The sequence below is a fragment of the Lolium rigidum genome, chromosome 4, assembly GCF_022539505.1.
Source record: "Lolium rigidum isolate FL_2022 chromosome 4, APGP_CSIRO_Lrig_0.1, whole genome shotgun sequence".
NCBI classification, from domain to species: domain Eukaryota; kingdom Viridiplantae; phylum Streptophyta; class Magnoliopsida; order Poales; family Poaceae; genus Lolium; species Lolium rigidum.
Window position 1 is genome coordinate 5,476,146 of NC_061511.1, and position 25,686 is coordinate 5,501,831.

A 25,686-nucleotide genomic window follows, 5' to 3' on the forward strand; every position below is an offset into this window, starting at 1 on the left:
AAGTGCCAAGGAAAAAACTTCAAGAGCTTGGTTGATAATGCAACTATTATTGATGATGATGACGAATCAAGTGAAGAAGGAAGGAAGAGCCTCACTCCCAACTCAGTTGCCAAAATAAAAAGGCTCGATGAAATTAAATAAGTATGCCAAGGGGAAGGGCAATAAGACCGGAGATGATGATATAAAGAAATCATTGGAAGCTATCATAAATGTGAGGAAGGAGATGACTGAAGATATAAGGAGGTGATGAAGAAGAGATGTAAGGGAGGACGGTGGCCTAGGATAGAAGGGAGGTGGCTGAGGAGAGATAGGTGCAAGCAAAAGAGCTCAACGCACAAGCTGAGGATATATAGGAGGGTGGCGACGGTGGAGAAGAAGGTGGCTATGGAAGAAGCTCGTTGAGCTGAGGAGAGGGAGGAGAAGCTCATATTCATGAACACAAGTGACATGAGTGACAAGTAAAAGCAATACACTGAGCTTTGTCGCAACTAGTTTTGACGAAGAACCAAATGTTGGGATACATGGGTGGCATAGGTACTATGGGTTCTAGGGTGGCGACATGGGTGCATACATGGTGGCAACATGGGAGGATACATGAATGTCATGGGAAGTGCTATGGGTAGAGGCATGTCCGACATGGGTGGCTACATGGAAGCTTCCATTGATGAAGGCATGGTAGTTTCCATGGGTGCCTACAATCCTCACAACAACACCCATGTTGATGATGGCTATGGAGATGAGACACCAAACGAAGATGCCAACAATGGAAATGGAGGCAATGGAGGCGACATAGTCACTGCGTCATGAGTGGTTATGTGTTTATCTATGTGTGTTTGCGAACTTAGCATTTTTCTATGTGTGTTTGTGTCTACGATGAACTATGGTATGCTTGTTGAACTATATATTCTATAGTTGTGAACTTTGATATTTGTGTGATGAACAAGTTGATCTAAATTCGAATGTAGTATGTGTGTGATGTTGTTATTTTGCACATTTTTTGCAACTGTGTGATGTTGTACTTGATTAGAATAGTTCAATGTCTTCACAATGTCAGGTGTATTCATTTGGAATGAATAATGTACACGTGCAAGACAGTCCCAAGATTTGCCAGTAAACTCTCCTACTTGCCGCTCACAACAAATTCCATCGCATTTGATATGTTCATCACTTCCGCATTTCACAACCAACGCAACGAATTTGATATACTCATGAAACACAAGCTCATGGACTCCTCGCAGCTGTTCTTTGCACTGCAACCGCCTCCGCAATATTAAACACATCTACTCTTGATCTACCTGCGCGCTAACTCCTGGTTTGTATATAACGCAGCGAACTTTTCGCATCCCTGAACCGCAAGGTTTGCTGAATTCGCCGGCGCAAATGGCAGTTGGCAGTGCGAGATCAGCGGCTCTGGTGCTCGCCGCCGCCGTGCTTGGCTCGCTCTGCCTCGTCGCGCTCTCAGAGGACGGTGCGTATGTTCAGCTATATATGTGGGCAGGGGTTTTGCACGAATGAAGCTACGTGCATATTATGCGTCTCTTGTTCATGATCAATGTGGTAACCAATGGTGATCGATGTGGGTGTGCAGAGCAACTGGAGGACCTGCGGTTCGTTCAGCACGCGCAGGACGCGCCGCTGGTGTCGCACTTCAACTACATCGTGGTCGGCGGCGGCACGTCCGGGTGCCCGCTGGCGGCGACGCTATCGGAGCACTCGCGAGTGCTCCTGCTGGAGCGCGGGGGGCTCCCCTACCGCAACATGTCGAACCAGGAGCACTTCACGGACGCGCTGGCGGACACGTCGCTGGCGTCCCCGGCGCAGCGGTTCATCTCCGAGGACGGCGTGGTGAACGCTCGGGCGCGCGTGCTGGGCGGCGGGAGCTGCCTGAACGCCGGGTTCTACACGCGCGCCAGCAACGACTACGTGCGCACGGCCGGGTGGGACGCGCGGCTGGTGAACTCGTCCTACCGGTGGGTGGAGCGCGCGCTGGTGTTCCGGCCCGACGTGCCGCCGTGGCAGGCGGCGCTCCGCGACGCGCTGCTGGAGGCCGGCGTCACCCCGGACAACGGCTTCACCTTCGACCACGTGACGGGAACCAAGATCGGCGGCACCATCTTCGACAACAACGGGCAGCGCCACACGGCCGCGGACTTCCTCCGGCACGCGCGTCCCAGGGGGCTCACCGTGGTGCTCTACGCGACGGTGTCGCGGATCCTGTTCAGGAGCCAGGAGGGGATGGCGTACCCGGTGGCGTACGGGGTGGTGTTCGCGGACCCGCTGGGGGTGCAGCACCGGGTGTACCTCCGGGACGGGGCCAAGAACGAGGTGATCCTGACGGCGGGGACGCTGGGGAGCCCGCAGCTGCTGATGCTCAGCGGCGTGGGCCCGCAGGCGCACCTGGAGGCGCACGGCATCCAGGTGCTGGTGGACCAGCCCATGGTCGGGCAGGGCGTCGCCGACAACCCCATGAACTCCGTCTTCATCCCGTCGCCCGTGCCGGTGGGGCTCTCCCTCGTGCAGGTCGTGGGGATCACCAAGTCCGGCAGCTTCATCGAGGGCGTCAGCGGCTCCGAGTTCGGCATCCCCGTCTCCGACGGCGCACGCCGCCTGGCAAACTTCGGCCTCTTCTCCCCTCAGACCGGGCAGCTCGGCACGCTGCCACCCAGGCAGAGGACGCCGGAGGCGCTGCAGCGCGCGGCGGAGGCCATGCGGCGGCTGGACAGACGGGCGTTCCGGGGCGGATTCATCCTGGAGAAGATCCTCGGGCCGGTGTCCTCCGGCCACATCGAGCTGCGCAGCACCGACCCGCGCGCGAACCCGGCGGTGACGTTCAACTACTTCCAGGAGGCGGAGGACGTGGAGCGGTGCGTGCAGGGAATCCAGACGATCGAGCGGGTGATCCAGTCCCGCGCATTCTCCAACTTCACCTACGCCAACGCTTCCGTCGAGTCCATCTTCACCGACTCCGCCAACTTCCCCGTCAACCTGCTGCCGCGGCACGTCAACGACTCGCGCTCGCCGGAGCAGTACTGCAGGGAGACCGTCATGACCATCTGGCACTACCACGGCGGATGCCACGTCGGTGCCGTCGTCGACGACAACTACCGGGTGTTTGGGGTGCAGGGGCTCAGGGTCATCGACAGCTCCACCTTCAGGTACTCCCCCGGCACAAACCCGCAGGCCACCGTCATGATGCTCGGCAGGTAAACTCAATGTCGTCTCACCTTGCTCATGCAAACTGTAATTATACTGATATAGTTACATGAACTCTCTTGTAACACTACTGTTTTGAATCTTTACAGGTATATGGGCATCAAGATTCAGGCAGAGAGATGGAGGAAATGATTAACAGAGATACTTCAGGATAGCATATGCGCCAAATATGCATGTAATTCAACGCATATAAACTGTACCTGATGATCCTGGTTTAGAACAGATTAAATTATTTTTCCCACTTAAACTTTACACTTCTCCACGAAATTGTTTTTCAGTACCTGTTTGGTGAGTCTGAATCCCATACATATCCCCTGAATGCATCCCTCTGCATTGCAAAATAAGAAGGCAACCTTATATTGCAAAGGCATGACAAAGGCATACAGTGCAGCACGGTTCTTCAAGCAACACTACCTCAGAAAAACTAAAAATGGAGATCTGTGGCGATATTTCATCTACAGTACCAATTTCCATTGCTGACAACAATAACTGAAAATCACCAAACCAATGCCCAACATTGCTCCACAATACTCTGTACCATACATATTACAGTTGTACACAGGAAACTTAGTTTCTTGAACTTGCATCTTACACGCTAGAAACTCAATGTTCCCTTGAGAGGTATCAGCATGTAAATATCTTTATCTATACAGAGACCAAATAGACATGTAAAAGGAATATGGCTGGTTAAGGTAGGAATAAACGAAGCCACAATGATGCGGCAAAGAAATATTTTCTTCAGGCCCTACTTGGCTGCTACCTTTACATTGGCTTGAGTACTCTCCCTATCTACGCTACCAGGAATCAGAATGTGCTATCTGGCCATCTTTGCTGTCAACACTACCCAGAAAGTGTTTCCAAAAAAGAAAATTCCTAACAATTGCATACGCATAACCAGAATTCAAATTGTAAGGTTTTCTTGGATGGCCGTAAACGAGCCACAAATGTTTCCGCCCATGTCTGGGAATGTCGGGCATCCTGACAAGGGTTTCACCTTGCCTTTACGGTCAACACTTACAGGGTACTTCATGAGGTGGCCTCTCATCTCATTCACGTCATTGGAAGTGAACTGCTCCCAGTTATGTTCCCCAAGACGACGAACCCTCCTCATGCATTCTAGGCTCTCTGGATAGTTAAAGTCTTCCTCGATAACTCCAATGTGCTCAGCCCAGAGGGACATTCTGTAGCCATAAATCTACATGAGAAATCACAATAGTCAATTTAGAGTTATCCAGAAACATCAGTTGCATCGTAAGTAAATTATGACCCTAAAAGATGAGATAAATACACCTAATATACTCCCTAATCTTTTTTACTTGCTGTTTTATGCACATAAAAAATTATATTTTACAGAAGGTGCACTAGTAAATTTTTCACCAAAAGTATTTCTGCATCACTATCGGATTATAATACTAACATATCATAAGAAAATAACTAAGGTAATACAATGATCACGAAGCAGTAGTTGTAAGCAACACCTATCAAGAACACATGTACAAATTCTGCAAGCACAGTCTAAACAGGAGCTCATGAGAACACCTGTGTTGTACAGCTCCCAAGAAATGTGATGTAACAGCTTGAGCTTAAACAGCGTTACCTGTCCACGGGGGGCAGAAATCTTATTTGCCCATGTATATTGAGGTTGATATGCCCCCATTGCAATCTCGGTATCTCTGATCCCTTCCATGGACCTCTGGTTGATATTGGCTGATCCAATGATCACGTATTCATCATCTACAATCATGCCTTTTGAATGTACATAAACCATGAATCTCCTATTTTTCCTAGCTTGTTCCTGAATAGCAAGTACAAATTAGTTTCGTGTCAAAGATAAGAGATTGCACAAAACCAAGTACACCAAACATATACTACAAAAATCGGGTACTGTGGAAAGTTCAAACTATCCACACAAACATGCAACTTTTTGGTAGAGCATCAAAACAAGTAAACAACTGAGCCAAATAACTCCAGTCGTTCATTCACAGGCCTGCTTTCAAACAAACGTGCTCAAGTGCAAGAAACCTAAATGTTCAAGCAGCCTCTGGCAGAAAAACTTTGGTGTGTGGCACTAGATGACATCCATCTTTTTTACGGTAGGTCCCCCCCCTCTCTTCCCCTCCCCTCCGCCGGCGCCATGTCCTCCCACGACAGCAGCGACGCCGGCCACCGCCGGAGCGACCGGTGGCTGTCCTCCGACGACGGCGGCTCCTCCAACCGCGGTTCGCGCAGCTACAGCGAAGTGGCCCGCACGCCGCCGCCACCGCCGCCACCACCGCCACGGGCGCCCTCCCCGGCTCCACAACCGACGGCGCCGCAGCGCGCGCCTGCCTCCACCCGCCTCGGCCCCCGCTTGGAGGTCCATCGCGTCGTCGATGCGGCACCTCGCGGCGCGGACGCAGAGGGTTGGGAGCAGCCGCGGCGCAGGAACCACCAACGCCGCCGCCCTCGAGGAGACGCCGGTGCGCGGCAGGTGCGCCGCAGCCCTTCGCCTGAAGCCGAAGCGGGCCTCTGCTTCCGTTGCCTGGAGCCAGGGCATGCGGTGCGCGACTGCATCAACGAGCTCCGCTGCCGCCGCTGCCTCCTCTCCGGCCACGGCTCGCGGAACTGCACGCCGGAGCAGCGCGAGTACGACCGCGCCCGCGCCCGGCTCCCTCCCCCACAGCGCGCCCCGGCCCTGCTTACCCGTGCGCCACCGCCACCACCGTCATCCCCACCACCACCGCAGCCTACCACGCGCGCCCTGGTGACCGTGCCCCCTCCACCGCCGCTGCGCGACGCTCGCGCCCCGGTGGCCACACCGGCGCCCGCGCCAACCCAAGCGGAGCCTGTGCGCGTCATCATGCCGTGCACCGCTGAGATGGAGGAGGCGGAGGTGGTCTTGCGTCGCGCCATGGTTGCTACTATCACTGGCACAAGGCCCATGGTCACCGCCGGCGAGGTGACGGACCTGCTCTGCGCGACATTCGCCCTCCAAGCCAACGACTTCTCCGTCCATCTCCATCACCCCGAGGATTTCCTCATCATCTTCGGGTCGCAGCATGACCGGAACCGCATCTCCGGCGACCACTACCTCAGCAGCCCTAGGTTCTCCCTCAACCTACGCCCCTGGTGCAAGCTCGCCCACGCCGGCTGCGACAGGCTCGATCAACGCGTCGAGCTCCAGCTCCGCGGCATCCCTGCGCAAGCCTGGCACTTGACGACGGCTGAGTTCTTGCTGCGTGGCAGCTGCTGGGTGGAAAGCCTCCACGCCGACACGCGCACCCGCACCGACATGGCCACGTTCCGCTTGACAGCGCGCACCCGGAACCCCGCCGCCATTCGCCGGCACGCCGTGCTAGAGATCGTGGAGGTCGTTCCGGCAAGCTCCATGTCCCAGGCGCCCACAATCAGGACCCTCACCTACCCCATCTCCATCAACGTGGCCGATGATCCCTCGACGCCGGCCGCGCACATTGCGGATGGCCCAGATGGTGGTAATGGCGACGCCGGCAGCGGCCGCGGTGACGACGACAACAGGCGCCCCCATGCTCGACGCCGCGGTCGTGGCCGCAAGCGACGGCGGACGGACGGCGACGCCACTCGGCCGCCGGGGAGGGCGGACGGCATGGCCGTCGACTCTCTCCCATGGGCGACTCAGCGACGGGGACGGCGCGCTGATGGCGTGGCTTGCGACGTGCAGTGGCCTGGCCCTCCGCCGCACCGCGCCGGCGCCACCTCCGGTGTACGGACGATGCAGCCATGGCCAGGTCAAAGTGGGCCACGCCGGCCAGCTAGCCAGCGCAAAAGCAATCGCTGTTTTTGGCGAAAGAAGGTGGCAGCCCCTGCCAACACTGCTGCTGCCCCTGACCCTGCTACGACCAGTACACCCTTGGGCCCGGATGCAGCTGCACATGGGACAGATGGCACAGCCTCTATGGCTGCCTCCCCGACCAGCTCTACTCCCACGCTGCCACCGACCGCAGATGGCGCCAATCCCACTGCGCCCACACCTTGTCGGGACCTGGAAGAAGTGCAGACCGCCCCATCTTTTGATGTGAGCGAGGTACCAGACTCCCAAATTGGAGCGGTTGCAGCACCCGAGGCTGATCCCTTGTCGGGCAACTCCTGTGCCTCGCCTGCTGGTGGTTTGGACGCTTCTGTGGACCAAACGCCCCAGTCCACGGACGGAGGGCGGGAAGAAACGGCCATGCAGCCACCATCCGAAACTGCATCGCCCGCCGCAACGTCGCCACCCCTTGCTTCGCTCGTGGAGGAGACCCAGGCCCATGGCAGCCCAGCCCATTCCCTGGCTAATGGCCCAGATGCAGCAGAAACCACCACCACGCCGGGCAAGTTCAAGTCCCCGCCTGTGGTGATGCGCCGCCGCCAGCGCGCGCGTCCGCAGCAAGCACCTCCGAGCTCCTGGACTCTGGGCGAGTTTCTCACCGCTGCCACCGGCAAGCTTAGTGCTGCCCTTCCGACCCCTGGAAAGCGACCCCGCCGCCCCCTTGTCTTCTCCCCAAGACGAGGCCGATCAGCTTCCAGGCGCACGATGACAACCTCGGGCACTACCGCGCCACCTACAGCAGAGAGACGTGCCCACGTCCAGGTCCTGCGCACCATCGGGACTGCTCGACCTCAACGAGAAGATCACGGAGGAAACTATGAGAGCCTACGACAAAGTCTTTGCGATGCCAATACCGCTAGACATCTTGCGCGCCATCGCCGCCATTGTCGACAGGGAGGTTCCCGTTGATCCCGCAGTGCCACCTTGCACGGTGCTGCCCGGCTGCCCGCTGCAGATGTAGCTGCTTGCTGCACTCGTCGTCGATCCCGTTCCCCATGTTAGAAAACCTTAAGATTGTCATCTGGAACGTGCGTGGGCTGAACTCCAAGCCGCGCCGTATCGCCATCCGCGCTCTACTCGCGACCACTAACGCCTCCATTGTATGCTTTCAAGAGACTAAGATTGATCTGTTCTACTCGGGCCTGATCCTGGAAACACTTGGCGCTGACTTTGACGACTTTACGTATCTCCCTGCTGATGGAACCCGTGGCGGCATCCTTCTTGCGTGGCAGAGTAAGACGGTGTCCATCACCGATCCTATCTTCACCGCCAACACCCTCTCTGCCAAGGTCACCACCTCCGGCACCATGCCCTGGTGGATCACCATAGTCTACGGACCGCAAGAGAACGCCGACAAGATCGAGTTTCTCCAGGAACTGCGTGACCTCCGCCCCCTATGCCCCGGCCCATGGATGTTGTGTGGCGATTTTAACCTGATATATCGGGACGAGGACAAGAACAATGATCGTTTGGACAGGCGCATGATGGGGAGATTCCGGCGTTGCATCAACGACCTAGCGCTAAAAGAGGTGTACCTCAATGGCCGCCGCTATACGTGGACTAATGGGCAAGATCCACCCACCCTGGTGCTGCTTGACCGCGTCCTATGCACTGCTGATTGGGAGGAACTTGTTGGTGAGTGCAGCCTAAGCTGCCTGGCGTCCGTCGTCTCTGATCACAGCCCTCTTCTGCTGGATTGCTCTCCTTCGCCACCGACGCACCGCCGGTTCCACTTTGAGGAGTTCTGGCTGCGCCTCGATGGCTTCCAGGAAACAGTGGCAGAGGCTTGGAGCTCGGTCCAGAGCGTCGACCCCTTTGAGCGTATGATGCTGAGACTACAGGCCACTGCGAGGAAATTGACTAGCTGGGCTGCCAAGTCGATCGGGAACGTGCGCCACAAGCTGGCAATCTGCCGTGAGCTCATACTCCGGTTTGACAAGGCCAGGGAGGGCCGTACGCTGACGCCACACGAATCGTGGCTGCACAAAGCTCTCAAGCTTTCCCACCTTGGCCTTGCGTCGCTCGATCGCACGATCGCACGCCAGCGGGCCCGTATCGCTAACCTAAAGGATGGAGACGCCAATCTCGCGTTCTTCCACCAGCGGTGCTCATACCGCCGGCGAAGAATAGGATACGCCGTATCACGGTTGGCAACCGCGTGCTCGACCAACCTGCCGAGATGGCTGAGGCGGCCTTCTCGCACTTCGACGACCTGCTTGGCACGGAGTTTGTTCGAGATTGCACCCTAAACCTCGACCGGCCGATCACGCCGTCTGGCCGATCTAGCCGAGCTCGATGAGCCATTCTCCGAGGACGAGATCTGGGCTGCGATCAAGCGCTTACCGGCACGCAAAGCACCCGGGCCCGACGGATTCACCGCCGAATTTCTGCGCGCATGCTGGCCGTGGTCAAACAAGACGTGCTCGCCGTCTTCCACCGGTTCGATGATCTACGCGGACGGGGATTCCATAGGATCAACCAAGCGCTGCTCACCCTGCTACCTAAACGCCCGGATGCCCGGACGCTTGGCGACTACCGTCCCATCAGTCTCGTGCACTTGATTGGCAAAGTGGTCGCGAAGGTGCTATCGCTAAGGCTGGCCCCGAAGCTCAACAGCCTTGTGAGCAAGAACCAGAACGCTTTCATCGGTGGCCGCAGCCTACATGACAATTTCGTGCTTGTCCGACAGTCCATGCGCCTGTTACATCAGCTACGTGAGCCGAGAGTCATCTTTGAAGCTCGATCTCGCCAAAGCCTTTGACACGCTATCCTGGGCGTTCCTCTTCGAGGTGCTCCGGCGGTATGGTTTCGGCGACAAATTCATGGACTGGATTGCGATCCTGCTCTCCTCCGCAAGCACGCGTGTCCTGCTAAATGGCTGCCCCGGGCCACCGATCTGGCACCGCCGAGGACTGCGGCAAGGGGACCCCTTGTCGCCGCAGCTCTTCGTGTTGGCTGTGGACGCCCTTGGGAGGCTGGTCACGCACGCGGCCGCTGTCGGAATTCTACAAGCTCTCCACCCGACCAAGACCATCCCAGTGGCATCCCTCTATGCCGACGACGTGGTCATGTTCTGCCACCCCACCGTCGCCGACGCCAATGCCGTCAAGTCAATCTTGCGGCTGTTTGGCAGAGCCTCCGGCCTACAAGTCAACTACGACAAGAGCGCAGCGACATTGCTGAACTGCGAGGAGGATGCGGCCACGGTGATCACCACGACTCCGGCCTGCCGGTTAGCGGATTTGCCCTTGACCTACCTGGGCATCCCGCCGACTTTGCGGCGTCCTACCGGGGCCCAGTTCCGCCCCTGGTGGCCAAGACCGCGGCTAAGCTTCCAACTTGGAAGTCCAGGCTCATGGACAGATCGGGGCGGCTCACGCTCGTCAAAGCCGTTCTGGCTGCAATCCCCCTGCACCAGATCCTGGTTCTACAGCCGCCAAAGTGCATCCTCAAGATGCTGGAGAAGATACAGCGTGGATTTCTTTGGGAGGGAAGAGCTGAGGCTAGCGGTGGACACTGCCACGTCAATTGGCGCACCGTAAGCCGGCCAATCTCACTTGGAGGCCTCGGCGTCCATGATCTGGAGAGGGCTGGGCTTGCACTGCGTCTACGTTGGCTGTGGCTAAGTAGAACCGACCAAAACAGAGCCTGGAGCGGCCTGGACTTGCAATTCACCCAGCAGGAGCGCTGCTTGTTCTTCGCCTCCACCCACATGATCGCCGGCGACGGACAGACCGGCAGGTTCTGGGAGGACCGCTGGATCGACGGCCGCTCCGTCGGTCAAATCGCACCGGAACCTGTATGCCTGCATCCCCAAGAGACGCCGGAAGGGCACGTCGATCGCCGACGGACTACTCGCGCACCGCTGGGCTCGTGACATCCATGGTGTCATCGGCATCCGTGAGATCGGCCAGTACCTGCTGCTTTGGAGGAAGGTGGAGCAATTCACACTCACCGACCAGCCAGATCAAATGGTATGGCGTTGGAGTGCTAGCGGAACATACTCCGCCAAGACCTGCTACTTGAGCATGTTCCAAGGATCCAAGAGCTGCGGTGCATGGAGGCTGATTTGGAGAACCTGGGCGCCGCCACGGGTAAAGTTCTTCCACTGGCTTGCTCACAAGGACCGATGTTGGACAGCGGAGCGGCTGCAGAGGCACGGCCTACAACACCATCCCAGATGTCTCCTATGCGATCAGGAACCGGAATCGTTGCAACACTTACTGCTAGCATGCCCCTTCTCAAGGCATGTCTGGCATGACACCTTGGCATTGCTTAGGCTCACCTGCAGGCCACCTGACAATGAGCCCTCGCTCAGCGAATGGTGGATCTTGGCGAGGCAAGCAACTCCGAAGCAAATGCGCAAGGGTCTTGCCACTGCCACGCTGCTCATCCCTTGGCTCATTTGGAAGCACCGAAACGCTTGCGTCTTTGAGGGAGAGAGGCCTACGGTCCAGCGCGTCTGTGAGCAGTTTAGAGTAGAAGCAACGCTTTGGGCGACAGCCGGTGCGGCTGGCCTCCGCGATATCCTACCCACAGACTGGGATGTACACTGATTTCTCGTATCTGTAAGCCACCGAGGTGGCTAACATCTGTAACCAACTCTTCTTTGCAATGAAATGAAACGCAATGTCATTGCGTTTTCTCGGAAAAAAAACTTTGGTGTGCGCATTGGCAGTCTGGTCTTGATGTAAGACCAAAAGAACAAGATCTCCTATGATGCTTCTTTAAGAACTAGTAATATGAGCATTCACTTTAACATTCATCTGAGGAGCTAGAGACATAAAGGAACTGAAGCTTTGACATTGTGGTGCACCATGCATCACTGAGGCTAACGGAACTATGTCAGTACTCTAACAAGAAAAACAGAGAGCTCTCAAGCTCAGCCCATGCTAAGGTCACGTAAGCTCAACATGTTGCAACTACGTTCTTTACAATTATCACTGTAAACTAAAGCAGTCAACCTTACTTGAACAAATCAAAGCTGCAAGGGAAAGACATCATAGTGTGTTGAAACTTGAAAAGAAAACAATAGAGAATTCACACCTGAGGAGTATTTCCAGTACTTGGAGTGCTAGGGTTGTCATCAACTTCACGATTTCCAAGGCAAAAGAAGTTCAAATAATCTTGAGGCTCATATATCTCATCCAGGCCTACTTCTTTCAAGGCCCTATATATTGTCTCATACATCATTTGCATTGTTTTGTTCTACAATATCAGAAAAAAAAGAAAACATTGATTACACACTACAAATAGACTGGGCATTGCTCTATCAAAACAAAATAGGCACAAAACAGAGGTGCTCAATCAAACCTGCCAATAAAGAATTCTCTGTGTAGGAGCTCCAGTTGGATTACCCTCGGGCCACATAGGAACTACTATGTATGCAGAAAATCTCTCATTTGCCTTAATCTTGTTTGCAATTTTGAGAGCAATTTCAATTGGAACCAAATTGTTAGCCCCTGAAAGACAACAATTTTACAATCCTTAGTTAGGAATGAATAAAATTGGACTGTGCGCCAATTTTCTGTGAAGGCTGGATGACTGATCATTATGTTAGTCAATAGAAAACTAGAAACAGAGAACTCCAGAATACATGCTTACCAATATCTTTGTTCGAATCCCAATTAAATGAAGAACCTATGAAGTACTGATTCTCAATATAGATAAAGTGTTGGGCTGCCCTGATCGCATTCACATAAGCAGTATGTATGCTCATATCGATTAGTACATTCTTCCCGCAAACAAGATTCTGTTAGCCAAAATGTAAGTGTTAGTCATCAGCACAAACTGCAGAATATTGATGTTGCATGGTGTTTTGATTATGAGTTACCTTCATGGTTGCTTTTTGTGGATCCTTTGGAAATCCTTTGGCAGAGTTTGAATCAATAGACCGAAAAACCTAAATTTTGAAAGTAAAAGAGTTACATGTGAGTCAAACATGAAGGAAAACACTTCAATTATCCAAAAAACTGACCGGAAAACCTAAATTTGAAAGTAAAAGAGTTACATGTGAGTCAAACATGAAGGAAAGCACTTCCATTATCCAAAAAACTGTTAATTACCTGAACATGCCATGTCTCTGGGTCATTGTCGCTAAAATATATTGCATCATTAATGTTTATAATATCGGGTATTCTCTCAATCCTGAGAAGTGCATCATCATTTGATTTTCCCAACTTTTTAATCCCATGGCGTTTGGATGCCTTCAACCAACGCTCCTCAAAGTTCTGCAGAACATCATAAGCTGCTGGACCATCAATCCTGGAGTGCAAGTCATGCCATGGTTCCCTTGGGCCACGGCCATCAACTGTCTGCAAGCAGATGACAAGAAGGAATACTTTCAGAGCAGCAACAAAAACTGACCAGGAATAGCGTGAGATATATCTATCTCTTTTTCACGATTAAGAACCGAATATCACAAAATGTCCCTACTCTTCTCAAAACTAAGACAGTAACTGTAAACAAGAAACTGAACCAACACATGAGTATATATCTTTCTAACCAAAAGGCTTCAAGATACAAGTATATATATGATAAAGGAATCAGACACTTACAGCAAAGTTTGGATTGTAATAATCCTCCTTGTGCGATGTTTCAAGAGTCTGAAACAGAGAATGCCTAGGTGTATCATAGCGGCCACCACACAAATCAAGACCTCCAACAAACGCAATTATTTTTCTCCTATAATTGCCGGCATCAGCATCCACAATAACTGTTTTCTGATGATGAGTATAAATGCTTCCTGTTTCCTGGTTTTCAAGATCCTCATATGTTAAATAACGGCACTAATGAATTGGTACACTACAATAAAAGATTTACTTGATAAAACATATCATTGCAATTTGTGATGCTAAATATTTTATTTTACTGGTCAAATAGTGGGACTATTCTAAAGTATATAGCACAACATCGTGATATTACTTCAAGGATGCTTAAAGCATGGTTGGTACATGGTGGAGAAATTAAAACCATCACATTCAGCATATGCAGAGAACATAATAGTTCCAGTGACCAAAGCGAATTATCTATTATGATAGATAAGCTGTAGGCCATGACAAAAGGGATAACCTGCTGTTTCACCCAGCTGTGGCGTTTCCCAGCCGATCTCGGGCAAAGCAATACTTGAACTGAAGAGTGCTTGAAAAACCGGCGTGTTACCTCGTCTTGTGTGCCCATTAATCCATCCTACATGTGCATCAATTCTTCAATACCAGGAAATACAGGACCAGAACAGTACATGTATCTAACAAAATTATAGACAGTAATTTCAAGAATATCCTCTCGATGTCGGTTTATGGTTATGATAGCAAATTATGTTTGTAGCAAGAAGCAAATATCTGTTGTGCCATGCTTAATTATCTCAGCAACTTAACATTCGAAAATGCAAAACATATCAACTATTAGAACATTGGTTGCTTTATATGTTATATCAAGTTTAAGAAAATTATGTTATTCATGTAATGTAAACACCTCGAGAGAACAGTTTTCAAGTGTATGAACAATACATACCGTCTTATAGCCTAGAATACTGGTTGACGTTGGATCATCCCATACAAGAAGCAATACCCTAACACCTTCCTGTGACTTCATCTTCAACAGCTCCCCAAGCGATGGCACTTTGTCAGGTCCATCTCTTATGAGGTGGATGGTGTGGAAGACTGACCATCCCACAATGTAAATCAAGCGCCGTGCCTGGCTTATGGCAGTGTACATGTCACGCCAGCATTGGCCATGCTGGTAGCGCAATCCATGATCGAGCCAGATATCTGGGAGAGAACCCTCAGGCACATGCGCATCCTGATACAGAGTGACCTTCATGCCACGCTGCAGCGGAAAGTAGGTGTTGGGCACTCCAAGGCACTGGCAGTCGGGCCCAGCAACGACACCACGGTGGTACATTGTGAGGCGAGCCACCGGAATGTACTGGATAGAGAGCTTCAATACAGCGCCTCGAGCGCACGGCTTGCCATTGGGCTCGAGCACAGGGAAGACGCCCTCGATCACCTCCCCGTTAAGGAGACTCTCGGCCGGGATGGAGACGGACCCCATGAGCTGCGCGCCGAAGATGTCGCTGTCCTTGACGACGAACTCGACCTCGGCCGTCTCGTGGGCGACGGGCACGAGGAAGTTCTGCTTCCAGACGGGGTTCTCGCAGTTGGAGACGACGTAGGTGCGTGCGACGGTGGCGTAGGAGGAGACCTGGACGGTGACGTAGGGGTCGCTGGTGAGGGAGCCGCTGGAGGCCTTGCCGCTGATGGAGCTGGTGATGCGCGCGCCGAGGAGGTCGCTGACCCTCTTGGAGAACATGTCCTTGTTGGGCAGGTTCTTGGCCTCGTGCACCCAGATGTCGAGGCTGCCGTGCAGCAGCACCACCTTGAGCGACGGCCGCACGCTGCCGTGCTGCGACGCGGCTGCCCCGTACGGCACCATCTGCATCCCGGGGTGCGTGCTGCCGCTGGTGCTTGAGAAGGAGGCGGAGGGCGGCAGCACCGCGGGGGGCGGTGTGGTGACTGGTGAGTAGTCGTAGCGGTTGGAGAGGCGCATGCTGGCCAGCACGTCGGCGAGAGGGTAGTGCGGCGCGGACGCGGCGGGGGACTCGGGGGCCGAGGGGTGGGGGGGTGGCTGGTGGAAGCTGGTGCTTGGGGAGAGGCCTGGGGTCGTGTAGGAGGCGTGGGGCGGCTGGTTGAAGCTGGAGCTAGGCGAGAGCCCCGGGCTCGGGTAGGCGGGGTGCGCCGGGTAGGGGTCGTAGCCGTACGCCGTGGTAGACGGCGGCGGCGGGTACCCGTCGTGCTGCGAGGGAGACGGCGGCGGGTACCCGTGCTGCTGCGAGGGCGGCGGCGGCGGGTACCCGTCGTGCTGGTGCGAGGGAGACGGCGGCGGGTAGCCATGCTGGTGCGAGGAAGACGGCGGCAGCGGGTACCCGTGCTGCTGCGAGGGAGGCGGCGGCGGGTACCCGTCGTGCTGGTGCGAGGGAGGCGGCGGCGGGTACCCGTCATGCTGGTGCGAGGGAGACGGCGGCGGGTACCCGTCGTGCTGCGAGGAAGACGGCGGCGGCGGGTACCCGTCCTGTGGCGGGTAGGCGTGGTGCGGATGCGGAGGGTAGGCTTGCTGCTGGTGCGATTCCGGTGGCGGCGGGTAGGGCTGGAGCGGGCCGGAGTGGTGCGCGAACTGCTGCGGCGGCGGCGCGGGGGAGTAGGCCGGGAAGGATGGCGACGGCGCGAGGTAGTGGGGGGGAGGAGCGGCGGCCGGCGGCGGGTACTGCTGGTACTGGTAAGGGTACGGGTAGGGATCCGGGTGCGGATGCGGCGGCGGGTACTGCTGGTACTGATGCTGCGGTTGCCCTTGGCCGGCGTGGTGGCTTCCGTCCATTGCCTACCTCGCCGCCTCCGTCAAGAGGCGTGTTCCTGAATTGTTTGATCCAGCTCTCCGTGAAGAGGGTGGAGTCAAGATCGAAGAGGTGGGCGGCAGCCGGTGGCGTGGAAATGGAAGAGTCGTGGGCGGCGACGACGACGGGGTAATGGGGCACGGTGGTTGGGGTTGGCCGGGCCCTGAACGACGGCTGGAAATTGGATTCCCCACGCCCAGACGGATGTTGAAGCTGACCAGTTCGGTTCGATGAGATCTGCACCTGATGACCTGAACCTTGACGCCTCGATTCCAACGTTGCGGTGCGGTGTTGTGCGATCTTGGAGATACATGTGGGCCCCGCCTGCCATTCTCAACGGAGGGGGAGGAGGAGGACTCCGCCGTTGCTACGCCTACATTTGGGCGTGGGCAGCCCGGCCCGGACGGCCCGGCTCGATCCAGCCCGAAAATCCCGGGTCGGGTCGGGCTTGCACTTCGGCCGGGTTTGGGCCTGAAATCTGAGCCCAAACGTCGGGCTGGGCCAGGTTCGGGCCTTCATTTTTGTGCATTTTAGTCTGGTTGGGCCGGGCTTCTCGGGCCGGGCCGGGCTTTTTGCTCATTCGGGCCGGGTTCAGGCTTAATTTGCAGGCCCGACAGTCGGGCTGGGCCGGGCTCGGGCCTGACTTTTTACCCGCGGGCTTTTTAAAGCCCGGCCCGACCCGACCTTTGCCCAGGTGTAGCTACGCCCAACCCCATAAGATAACATAATTAAATTATTATTAATTAAAGGACAATGCTCTTGTCCACGTGGTGGGCCCACCTATCCACCGACCTAGCGTTTTGGAAACACAATACAGAAGCAGACATTCAAGCATACGTCCTAGCCTACCTACCTTCCGTCGTTATAAACCGGTTATTCGCCACGGCCATAAACCTTGCTGAGACATGACCTCTTTGCATTTAGGATTTTGCATAGTACATGAACATCATTTTGATTGGAAGTGAACTTGAGAAAATAAATGAGTTTGAATTCAAATTCAAACTCAAACAATTCAAATTGAATAATATATTATATAATTCAAATTATAATATTGAATTTATACAAATAGAAATAAAAGACAAATACATATATAATATAAAGCAAATTCAGGGGCGATGAGATCTGCACCTGATGACTGATAACCCACAAGTATAGGGGATCGCAACAGTCTTCGAGGGAAGTAAAACCCAAATTTATTGATTCGACACAAGGGGAGACAAAGAATACTTATAAGTCTTAACAACTGAGTTGTCAATTCGATTGCACTGGAAAAGCTCTAGTAACATGGGTGATGTGAAAGCGAGCAGTAATATGAGAGCAATAGTAACGATAACACAGCAGCAGTAGCAGTAACACAGAGGAAATGACACCAGAAAATAGTTGATACTACTTCTAATGACATTATAGGACCGAGTGAGTATTTGATGATGAAAGATGGACCGGGGTTCCCAGCTATCTACACTAGTGGTAACTCTCCAATAACAAGTGTTGGTTGAACAAATTACAGTTGGGCAATTGATAAGATTGAAATAGCATTAAGACAGAACATCAAGTTTATTAATCATGTAGGCATGTTTTCCATATATAGTCATACGTGCTCGCAATGAGAAACTTGCATAACATCTTTTGTCCTACTAGCCGGTGGCAGCCGGTCCTCAAGGGAATCTACTAGTAATTAATGTACTCCTTTTAATAGAGCACCGGAGCAAAGCATTAACACTTGGTGAAAACATGTGATCCTCATATCTAAGCCTTTCCCTCCAGTTATCCCGATTCTTTGTCACTGCGGGGCCTCGGGTTCGGACATAGACATGCGCAAACAACTTGTAGATACAATCTAAGCAATAATTATAGAGCTTAAATCTAAGATCATGCCACTCGTGCACTAGTGACAAGCATTAAACATAACAAGATTGCAGCAACAATAACTTCACAAACTTTATAGATAGGCCGATCATAATGTAACAATTCATCGGATCCCAACAAACACAACACCAATTACATCGAGATGGATCTCAATCATGTAAGGCAGCTCATGAGATCATTGTATTGAAGTACATGGGAGAGAGAGTACCAACTAGCTACTCGCTATAACCCGCAGATCCATGGGGGAACTACTCACGGAGCATGATGGAGGCGGTGGCGTTGATGGAGAAAGCTTCAGGGGCACTTCCCAGTCCCGGCGGCGTGCTGAACGAGATTCTGTCCCCGAAACGGAGTTTCGCGATGGCGGCGGCGCCCCTGGAGTCTTTCTGGAGTATTATTGATTGATATAGGGTTTTCGCGTCGCGAGGAATATATAGGCGAAAGGGCGGCATCGGAGGGGCCCCGAGGGGCCCACCCCATAGCTGGGCGCGCCCCCTCCTAGGCCGCGCCGCCAGGTGGTGTGGGGCCCCCTTGGCCCTTCTCCGTCTCTCCTTCGGTGTTTTGGGTCCGTCTCGGTAAAATAGGAGGTTTGGCTTTTGTTTCATCGAATTCCGAGAATATTGCCCGAACAGTTTTCCTGGAACCAAAAACAGCAGAAAACAGGAACTGGCACCTCGGCATCTTGTTAATAGGTTAGTCCCGGAAAATGCATAAAATCATTATAAAGTGTGAGCAAAACATGTAGGTATTGTCATAAAACTAGCATGGAACATCAGAAATTATAGATACATTGGAGACGTATCAAGCATCCCAAGCTTAGTTCCTACTCGCCCTCGAGTAGGTAAACGATAAAAAGAATAATTTCTGAAGTGACATGCTTACAACATAATATTGATCATACTATTGTAAAGCATATGAGATGAATGAAGTGACTCAAGGCAATGATCTATAGTTTGCTAACAAATAGATAACATATAGCAAAAACTTTTCATGAATAGTACTTTCAAGACAAGTATCAAAAAGTCTTGCATAAGAGTTAAGTCATAAAGCAATAAATTCTTAATAAGAGGTTTTGAAGCAACACAAAGGAAGATTTAAGTTCCAGCAATTGCTTCCAACTTTCAACATGCATATCTCATGGATAATTGTCAACACAAAGTAATATAATAAGTGCAATAAGCAAGCATGTAAGAATCAATGCACAGTTGACACAAGTGTTTGCTTCTAAGATAGAAAGAAGTAGGTAAACTAACTCAACATAAAGTAAAAGAAAGGCCCTTCGCAGAGGGAAGCGGGGATTAAATCATGTGCTAGAGCTTTTTAAGTTTTGAAATCATATAGAGAGCATACAAATAAAGTTTTGAGAGGTGTTTGTTGTTGTCAACGAATGGTAGTGGGCACTCTAACCCCCTTGTCAAACGGACCTTCGGAGAGCGGCTCCCATGAAGGACTTTATCTCTACCGACAAGGTAGATCATCCCTCTTCTCTTTTGTTTACACATGTATTTTAGTTTTATTTATAGATGACACTCCTCCCAACCTTTTGCTTTCACAAGCCATGGCTAACCGAATCCTCGGGTGCCTTCCAACATTTCACATACCATGAAGGAGTATCTATTTGCAAAATTAAGTTGCTTACTGATGAATCAGGGTAAAACATGTGAAGAGAATTATTAGTGAAGGTTAATTAATTGGGGCTGGTGTGGTGACCCGGCATACCACTGCATGGTGTAGTATGCAAGTCTGATATAAAACCAATGAAACACCGTTCCACTAGTATTATATCGCTCAGAGTGGTACAACAGAAACATATGCGGGTCCAAGGCATGTCTATAGAATTACATACGGACTACTGTTACGTGAAGATCAGCACAGACCTCCTACTTTACAATGAGGTAAAGCCGCAAATAAACTCCAGGAGAACGACTCGTATTCTAATCCTAACACGAACTCTATTTGTAGAGTATTTAACTAGTTACGAGAGGCTATGAATAGATTCTAGCTAAATAGGGGCTAAGTTTAGGAAGCTAGTTCCTTTCTATTGCTAATCTAGGTTTCTCCTTGTTGGATGTGGTATTCGACTCTTCCGACGCATTCTCGTCCCTTGAAGTAGTTGTTGACTCCTCGGCCTTCGAGTTGCACTTGTAGATCCTCCTTTGATGCCTCCATATCTAAGCAGGGGATTTAAGAGTGGGATGAGTACGAGCGTACTCAACAAGTTCATTATAGCAAAGAGGTGTTTAATGCACTAGCTACAGCATTAGACCAGAAAGTCTAATACCAATGTAGATTTTGATAACCATTTCTTCAAAAGGTTGCTTTTATTCAGAAGAACTATGTCCGTCAGCCTTCACCGGTTTACTAGAACTTCATGGAGTTCCTTTCCGGCAGCGTTCGCAGTTCCATATCCCGGAACAGGGAGTGACGGGTCACGATTCATTACACTCTGCGGAGGTGTGTTGCTTTACCCATAAGAGATCTTAACCTTGGTGCCAACCGAGTTGCGAGGCTCGTCCACACTTCCTTTGGTGTGAGGCCCGGTATAAGGTCATAGCCAATCATATTCCTCCGCTACCTCATACACCCACCCTTTGTTGCAAACTCCGACCACGGGTCCTCGCCGGTGCTCTTATACCAATTAAGGACGGCCCCCGACCACGAAAACAGTTCAGGTCTCTACCATGAACTCCTTCGCCGGCAGCTGCAACCCATCATAGACCGCAATAACCGTGGGGACTTGATGACCCACAAGTATAGGGGGTGTATCGTAGTATCTTCGATAAGTAAGAATGTCGATCCCAACGAGGAGCAGAAGGTGTTGACAAGCAGTTTCGATGAAGGTTTCACTGTAAATGCTCACGGACAAGTATTCGGGAGGTTTTGATGTAACGAGATGAAATAAATACGAGTAAGTAAAATGCGAGAGAAATGATTGCAGCGAGTGGCCCAATCCTTTTTAGCACAAAGGACAAGCTCGGTTTGTTTACTTATAATGACCAAACGTTCTCGAGGACACACGGGATTTTAGTCTAATGCTTTCGCTACATACGGCTAAATAATCTTCATTGTTATGATAAGTGTTGTGTGGGTGAACCTATGCTAATGTACCGCCCTTCCTAGGACTAAATACATACTTGTGATTATACCCCTTGCAAGCATCCGCAACTACAAGAAAGTAATTAAGAATAAATCTAACCACGGCCTTAAACTGCGAGATCCCGCAATCCCTCTCCGCATCGATATACCAACGGGGGTTTAGGTTTCTGTCACTCCGGCAACCCCGCAATTGGCAAACGAATACAAGATGCATTCCCCTAGGCCCATAAATGGTGAAGTGTCATGTAGTCGACGTTCACATGACACCACTAGAAGAATAACACCACAACTTAAATATCATACCATTGAATATTACTCAACCATAGTTCACTACTAACATTTAGACTTCACCCATGTCCTCAAGAACTAAACGAACTACTCACGAGACATCATACGGAACATGATCGGAGGTGATATGATGATGAATAACAATCTGAACATAAACTTGGTTCAATGGTTTCACTCAATAGCATCAACAACAAGTATGAATAGATACCGGGAGAGTTTCCCCTATCAAACAATCAAGATCAAACCCAAATTGCTACGGCGGTGACGAGGTGCTGCGGAGGAGAGGGCGGTGATGATGGTGGAGATGATGATGATGGTGATGGAGATGATGTCCAGCTCGATGACGGTGACGATGGCGTCGATTTCCCCCTCCCGGAGGGAATTTCCCCGCGGATTCCTGCCCGCCGGAGAGCTCTTTTCTCTCGGTGTTCTCCGCCCCGCGAGAGGCGGGCTGTAACTCTTCGCGAGGTACCCCCTCGGCTTAGGTTTTCGGGACGAAGGATTTCGCGAAGAAAAGGAGGCGAAAGGGGTCGTGGGCCCCCGGACCATAGGCCGGCGCGGCCGGGGCACAGGCCGCGCCGCCCTAGGGTGTGGGCCCACCACTGGCTCCTCTGGCTCCTCCTTCGGCTTCCTTCGTCATCTTGAAAAATAGGATTTTTGGTATAATTTCCTTCCACGGTTGATCTTCCGAAATATTGCGTTACGACGATGCTTTTCCAGCAGAATCCGGCTCCGGCGTTCGATCCTCCAATAATGATGAATCATGCAAAATAGATGAAATAACATAAGTATTGTGTCCCAATATGAAATATATCGATAAATAACAGACAAATTATGATATAAAATAGTGATGCAATTTGGACGTATCAACTCCCCCAAGCTTAGACTTCGCTTGTCCCCAAGCGAAACTGAACTCGATAGACATGACCACATGTTTATGGAGTGAAGAGTCGATAAATAAAATACGGACAAGAAGCATCATATTCATCCACACAGGATATTATAGTAAACAATCTCTTATAACTCATATTGAAACAAGTATAAGGTAATCACAAGTAAAGGTGCATAAGAAAACATCATTGGTGATGGCAAACTTCGTTCTTGGTCAGAGAACAATTAACGGATTATATTTATCTCATTGAGCGAGCGCTCTCATACTAAAGTTTATAAGGCACAACTTGCATACTCAATCATAATGGTCTCTTCATAATCATTGATAACTTGCAAAGCTATATTCATTCGGATAAAACTTGTACTAAACGAGGAAGAATAAAAGACATGATGTAGCAAATCACAATATAATGGTTTGATCACAACTACTCAAATGCTTGCTTGAGATGGAGAGAAATAGGTTTATCGACTCAACATAAAGTAAAAGACGGGCCCTTCGCGAGAGGGAAGCAGGGATTAAATCATGTGCTAGAGCTTTTTCAGTTTTGAAATCATATAAAGATAATAAAAGTAACATTTTGAGAGGTGTTTGTTGTTGTCAACGACTGGTAGCGGGTACTCTAACCCCCTTGCCAGACAACCTCCTAAGAGCGGCTCCCATATTATTTTCATTTTGTGTGGCACTCCTTCCAACCTTTCTTTCACAAACCATGGCTAACCAAGTCCTCGGGTGCCTGCCAACAATCTCATACCATGAAGGAGTGCCTTTTTATTTTAGCTTTATGATGATGATGACACTCCCCCCAACCTTTGCTTACACAATCCATGGCTAACCGAATCCTTCGGGTGCCGTCCATCAATCACATACCATGGAGGAGTGTCTATTTAGTTTAATTAATTTGGGATCGGGAATCCCATTGCCGGCTCTTTTTGCAAAATTATTGGATAAGCGGACGAAGCCACTAGTCCATTGGTGGAAATTGCCCAACAAGATTGAAAGATAAAACACCACATACTTCCTCATGAGCTATGAAACATTGACACAAATAAGAGATACTAAGTTTTGAATTGTTTAAAGGTAGCACATGAAGTATTTACTTGGAATGGCGAGAAAATACCATGTAGTAGGTAGGTATGGTGGACACAAATGACATAGGTTTGGGTTAAGGTTTGGATGCACGAGAAGTATTCCCTCTCGGTGCGGGTCTTTGGCTAGCAAGGCTAATTAGCAAGCATAAGAGTCGAGGGAAACAAACAAATATACATATGATAGAAACAATCATGCATCTTCCTTGTAAGCACAAACAATTTTAACTTCGGAATAATGAGCTATGAGCTAACAAGAAAGACAATGAAACATCTACATGTATTTCTCTTTTCTATTTAAACCTCAAAGCGTTGTTGCTATTGACCAATGCTAAGTTTGCCAAAACCAAATAGATTTATTCAATGCTCCCAAAGTGATACCTATACTAACAACAAGACGAATCATATAGTAGAGAATGCAAACTAAAATAAGATGTGCAATATGTAAATGATAAGACTTCTCATTAATATTCCATATCGATAACTCACACCAAGGGATACATAGACAAACTAAAGGAGAGATACTTCCAAACGCAACCCATCTCATATGATAACTTCCCTACTCATGATATGACACTACTTGACAACAAAAAGTAAAAGATAGTGATAATGTGATACCGCGGCACTCCCCCAAGCTTGGAACAAACCAAGGGGATGCCAATACCGATGATGAATTACTCCTGAGGAGATGGTGGTGATGAATTCTTCCCGCGCTTCTTAATAAGCTCCTTCAACTTCAGTTTCTCAGCTTGACAATTCTGCACTAGGATTCGAAGAGATTCATTGTTATCGAGGTTGGCGATGACGACCTTGTGACGCGAATCGAGTGGTATTCAATCAATCTTCGGAGACGGCGGTTCTCCTCCGGAGTATCTCCACTTCTCTTCTCGAGCCCGATATTGATCCACAAAACTCATCGGTAACCCGTAGAACTTCTTCCATCATGGGGAAGGAGTCGAGGCTAAGAGCTGGTGGTAAAGGTCCCTGCGAGGTTATGAGAGAAAGAACGTCGAGTGTCAATAGATCCCACCAAGATTTGCTTGCTCCCTCCGACTTCTTGCTCTTGTCTTGGTGGCACCTCCTTCACTTCTTCCTCCGAAAGCCCCTTGCCCTTGTTGTTGGAGGCCATGATGCTTCTAGACTAAAAACGAGATCCTGGCGAAACTGACTCGAAACAAAACACGTCGAAAACACGATATACGGACCTCCAGGGGTCCGGGGGATTATATAGCAAAATTTTCTCAACAAAAGGAAAGTACCGGATCGAACCGGAGTCGGAAAGGGGCGACGGGGCGGCCAGACCATAGGTCGGCGCGGGCCCAGGTCAGGCCGCGCCGGCCTATGGTGGCGCCCCCTCGTGCGTCCTTTCCACTCCGTTTCGAACTCGTAATTTCTCATATTTTCCAGAAACAGCAAAAATATAGTTCGGAAAGTAAATTGCGTACTTTTCATTACCAGTACTGTTACCTATTCAAAGTCGAGTTCTGGCGGATTGTCAATTTGTCCTTTGATGAAAGCTTCCGGTGTTTCCACTTGAATAATATCAACATCAACATTATAAGAATCACCCGAGATATAATGCTTGAGTCTTTGTCCATTCACCACTTGCGTAGCATTGCCTTGGAGAGAGCTAATCTTGATTGCTCCTGAGCGATACACCTCCTCGACAACATATGGTCCTTCCCATTTCGAGAGTAATTTCCACGCAAAGAATCCGAGACGAGACCGATACAATAGGACTTTATCCCCAATATTAAACTCTCTTTTGATGATCCTCCTATCATGCCATTTTTTAACTTTTTCTTTAAAGAGTTTAGCATTTTCATAAGCTTCGCTTCTCCATTCATCTAGAGAACTTAATTGTAACAACCTCTTATCACCAGGCAAGTTTAGGATCTTTATTTAATTCTCTAACGACCCTATAAGCTTTGTGTTCTAACTCTAAAGGTAAATGACAAGCTTTTCAGTAAACCATTTTATAAGGTGACATTCCCATGGGGTTTTTATAAGCAGTTCTATAAGCCCATAGTGC

General features: G+C 50.8%; 2 protein-coding genes across 2 annotated transcripts; one reads left to right on the forward strand and one right to left on the reverse strand.

Annotated features, from left to right (window-relative positions):
- Positions 1-1,365: 1,365 nt before the first annotated feature.
- LOC124705604 (protein HOTHEAD-like) lies at positions 1,366-3,345 on the forward strand. The gene is made up of 3 exons (XM_047237314.1): positions 1,366-1,468; positions 1,589-3,203; positions 3,303-3,345. The coding sequence occupies exons 1-3, from the start codon at positions 1,381-1,383 to the stop codon at positions 3,343-3,345; spliced, it is 1,746 nt and encodes a 581-aa protein (XP_047093270.1). The 5' UTR covers positions 1,366-1,380.
- Positions 3,346-3,703: 358 nt separating this feature from the next.
- LOC124707902 (phospholipase D gamma 1-like) lies at positions 3,704-16,490 on the reverse strand. Its single transcript, XM_047239593.1, has 11 exons — positions 16,127-16,490; positions 14,552-15,811; positions 14,111-14,227; positions 13,597-13,791; positions 13,105-13,353; positions 12,873-12,941; positions 12,644-12,791; positions 12,353-12,501; positions 12,086-12,247; positions 4,811-5,008; positions 3,704-4,408 (listed from the first exon to the last, which is right to left on the reverse strand). The coding sequence occupies exons 1-11, from the start codon at positions 16,409-16,411 to the stop codon at positions 4,115-4,117; spliced, it is 3,126 nt and encodes a 1,041-aa protein (XP_047095549.1). The 5' UTR covers positions 16,412-16,490; the 3' UTR covers positions 3,704-4,114.
- Positions 16,491-25,686: the final 9,196 nt, after the last annotated feature.

What these genes read in the sequence shown, in the direction of transcription:
- LOC124707902 (XM_047239593.1), bottom strand. Translation starts at nt 16,411, where the DNA reads ATGGACGGAAGCCACCACGCCGGCCAAGGGCAACCGCAGCATCAGTAC. An exon ending in CAGAGACATGGCATGTTCAG is followed by an intron (nt 12,942 to 13,104) that starts GTAATTAACAGT and finishes TTCAAAATTTAG; the next exon opens with GTTTTTCGGTCTATTGATTC. An exon ending in AGAGAATTCTTTATTGGCAG is followed by an intron (nt 12,248 to 12,352) that starts GTTTGATTGAGC and finishes CTGATATTGTAG; the next exon opens with AACAAAACAATGCAAATGAT.
- LOC124705604 (XM_047237314.1), top strand. Translation starts at nt 1,381, where the DNA reads ATGGCAGTTGGCAGTGCGAGATCAGCGGCTCTGGTGCTCGCCGCCGCC. An exon ending in CGTCGCGCTCTCAGAGGACG is followed by an intron (nt 1,469 to 1,588) that starts GTGCGTATGTTC and finishes GTGGGTGTGCAG; the next exon opens with AGCAACTGGAGGACCTGCGG. An exon ending in ACCGTCATGATGCTCGGCAG is followed by an intron (nt 3,204 to 3,302) that starts GTAAACTCAATG and finishes GAATCTTTACAG; the next exon opens with GTATATGGGCATCAAGATTC.